The sequence below is a fragment of the Egretta garzetta genome, unplaced genomic scaffold (genome assembly GCF_000687185.1).
Source record: "Egretta garzetta isolate BGI_Z169 unplaced genomic scaffold, ASM68718v1 scaffold330, whole genome shotgun sequence".
NCBI classification, from domain to species: domain Eukaryota; kingdom Metazoa; phylum Chordata; class Aves; order Pelecaniformes; family Ardeidae; genus Egretta; species Egretta garzetta.
In genome coordinates this window covers 768387-771765 of record NW_009258275.1, presented here as the reverse complement: position 1 = coordinate 771765, position 3379 = coordinate 768387, and the positions used below count along the sequence as shown (strand labels likewise).

At 51.8% G+C, this 3379-nt stretch overlaps 1 protein-coding gene across 1 annotated transcript in view; it reads right to left on the bottom strand.

Annotated features, from left to right (window-relative positions):
• Positions 1–3379, bottom strand: part of TMEM116 (transmembrane protein 116) — a 13365-nt gene that overhangs the window by 9124 nt on the left and 862 nt on the right. Inside the window, exons 2-3 of the mRNA XM_035891684.1 lie at positions 3254–3300; positions 3046–3109 (exon numbers count right to left, since the gene is read on the bottom strand). Of these exons, the coding sequence (XP_035747577.1) occupies positions 3046–3109; positions 3254–3300 (111 nt within the window). The remainder of the gene's footprint in view (positions 1–3045; positions 3110–3253; positions 3301–3379) is intronic.

Sequence of the window (3379 nt, the reverse complement as noted above, 5' to 3'; positions counted from 1 at the left end):
TAAGATTTTTTTTTTTTTTTTTTTTTTCTTCACGGAACTGAGGTTTTGGCGAGCTTTGCCTCAATACTGTCCTTTAAGTAAATGTTTGCCACCCATTGCGTTGTGTGATACTTGTCTCGTTCCCACGAGCGAGGAGAAAGAGCTTAGTAAGACTGATGAGCAGTAAGGTAGATCTGATTGTACCAGATCTGTCCTTGTGCCGTAGTTCGAGGGAGGTCTGCCTGGTGTCCTTGGCGCAGCAGCGTGGCAGGTCCTCTGCCTTCTGCAGGATTTGTCTCCTCCAACATCCCTGTCCCTCCAGTTCCGTATTTGTGCCATCCAACCCAGCAACACAGTAAATCAAACTGCTGTTGCCAGCTACATATCTGGAGCTATTTTGTACATGACTGCATTTACAAATGCCTTTTTGAACCAGGCTTTTCCTTGCTGGTGCAGAATTGAAGCCCCGGCAGGTGGTCATAGGCACGACAGGCTGGGAACATCGTCCAGTTTGCAAGCACAGCAGGTTAAAACCAAGCAGAAGAATAAGCAAAGAAGCAACTTTTGCAATCGAACAGGTGACCCCTTTCTCTTAGCAACAAGTGTCCTTGGAGTGAGGCACCACTGTTTGGTCGAGGAGCTATTTTGGCACAGACCTAAATAACGCAGGTGACATAGTGGTAAATGAAAAGCAGCCTGGCTCTTCCTTTCAAAAGGGAAAAGAAAAAAAAAAAAACAAACCCCAAATGGTATTTATAAAATAGAGGAAGGGAACGTAAAGACGCAATGATTCAGATGAGCTGCCAGGCTGGAGCATACATGTTGATTTAGCTCCGTCTGGCCATCGCCCAGGGACATCTGCCTGCACAGAACCTGTTGACATGACAGAAGAAATTCTGTGTTCGTTGCTTACCATCATCTCTTCTGAATGATTTAGCTCAAGCTGAAGAATTTTATTGACCCCGTAGAGGCAGAAAACAAGCTTCAAGAATGCAATATTTAATTTCCTAGGCTGGGAGCAGAAGGGGAAGTGTTTATAACATTGTTCTCCCAGCCTCCAGAGCTGTTTATTTTTAAACATTTTACTCCAGAGCCTCATGACTCAGGGAATAAGCTGTTTGTGGCAAGTTTTGTTATGGATCTCTTCCAGCCCCTTTGTTTACAAATTTCCACTTAAGACCAGAAACATGGGGACAAGGAGATGGGGAAGTTACTGAAGATTTTGCTGCTGTTGAAACATCAGCAATGGATCTGCCCTGGCAGCAGAACAAGAGCTTGGAAGCCTGATGCAGACAAGCCAACTCCAGCTGGTATTCATCCCTCCTATCCGGATTTGCAGAAATAATCTGAGCAGAAACATCTGGAATCCCTCAAGCAGGAAGGGTCCATCTGTGACCTGGAGCCACACATGGCTCGCAAGCAGCTAGAGCGCAGCTCCCAAGCCACAGCCACCTCATCTGACTCATAGCACAAGGGCTCCTGACTAATGCAGGCTACTAGCCATGGAAGTAAGCGGGCCCGGGCTGCTGAGTCACACTGGGACACTCGCCAAAGCCAGCACCTTATTGTACCAGAGTGGAGGACCCCAGGAGAGAAGCATGTCTGGAGCTCTCCAGGTGCAGGAGATGTGGTAGGGGGAGCTTTGATATGCACCTCGTGCAACACAAGCTCAGGCAGGTTTTCCATCCCAGGACCATGGTGAAGTCCCAGCCTTCATTCCTCCCTGGGAATGCACGGAGATCTCCACGGCTCATTCTTGATGTGCTGGGCAGAGCATTCCCAGGAGGCTGGCTGCCTGGAAGCAAGACTGCCTTGCATGTTGGAAAAGGTGGGACTTTTCCCTTGCAAACCTGGACTCAGGTTCTCCTCCCCACACTGCTTCATCCAACAATGGGTCAGTTGTCAGCTTGACTGAACACCTGCCTTCCCTGGGGATAACTCACTGCATTCCCTGGAAGTCCTCTCCTCTGGGCTGCGGATCAAACCCGCGACGTACGAAGAACATTGAAGACGAGGGAAGTACAAATACAGCTTTGTTACAACACAGCTGCCAGCTCTACTGCCCTACTGCTCTCAGCAGTAACCTGTTATCTGCACGGTCCACAGACCAGGCTGCCAGACATCTGCAAATCCCAGACAACAAATCCCAGCTTCACACAGATCAGCTCTGTACACTGCCTCCCGTAAATCCTGGACAGACAGAGGGACTATTTGTAGACAGCAAAAGCCTGGCAGGCTTGGGATGGAGGTCTGCGGTTACGGCCCGTGTGCCAGCCACCTTCCTAGCACGTCTGATCTATCCCAGACACACGGGGTTCCCTGCATGCGCGACCTGCACGTGTGATGCACGTGGGACGTGCTGGGCATTGCATTCATGTCGGATCTGCAGTGCACGTGTGGGTGGTCCCGCCCCGAGGGAAGCTCGCACCCGAGCCACGCTGCTTCAGCACGAGAAACGTTCCTGGCTCGTGCGCGCGGCCAGGGTGAATTTTCCAAAGCCCCACAGCAGAGCCCAGCACAAGAAACTGCTTTTCAGCTGGTCTCTTTTTGCCTGAACTTTGCAGCATCTTTGAGTTGTATCAGTTTTAGTAGTGCACCTGCCTGGAAAAACTACTCAGAAACGCCTGGAGATGGACACCTGTAAATACATTTCCTACAGGGACATCTTCAGTTTGCACTTCAGCAGCTTTGTACACAGCTCCTCAGCCCTTCAGGCGTTTTGCCCCACAGAGGAGGACACGCTAACACATCCCTGTTTCCAGGATGTGTCTGAACAACTGGAGGCCTGTCCCGGAGCGGCAGAAAGCACGGAGCTAAGGAACCTGCTCCTCCCCGCGTGGGTGCAGTTCAAGGTTAGTCCCCTCAACTCATATCACAGACAAAAGGCCAAACTCTTGGCAAGCCCTTTGCCTCCCAGCTGTTAAACAAGGTTTAACCGCCCAAGCCCAAACCTGCAGTTGCTCCCAGCAGGGTCCCTGACCCACGCGGGTCTTTGCTACACGCGCGACCCATCTGCAAGGTACCAACACCTCGGCGCAGGGAAGGCAAAGGAGGCTCGGACCTTACCTCGGGGGACCGCACTGCATTTTGAAAGATGGCGTAGGCAATAATTGAGCTGGAACCTATAACACTGAGAAAACAAAGCACAGGTTGGAACAGGAGCGTATCTGCCTCGCTGGGAGAAGCGATTTCTCTTTCTCTGGAGAAAACGGTCGTTGCAATAGTAACTCCATCCCGGCATCGGCGGGGACGCGGGTTTAGCAGCGCGTTGTACCTGAGCATGGCCATGGTGAACTGTATCCACTGGAGAGCCGAGAAGACCTGGGGAGAAGGAGGGGTGCGGGCTCAGCACGCCACGGCCCCACGCAGGGTGGGGAGCGCCCCGCGGGCACGGCACCCG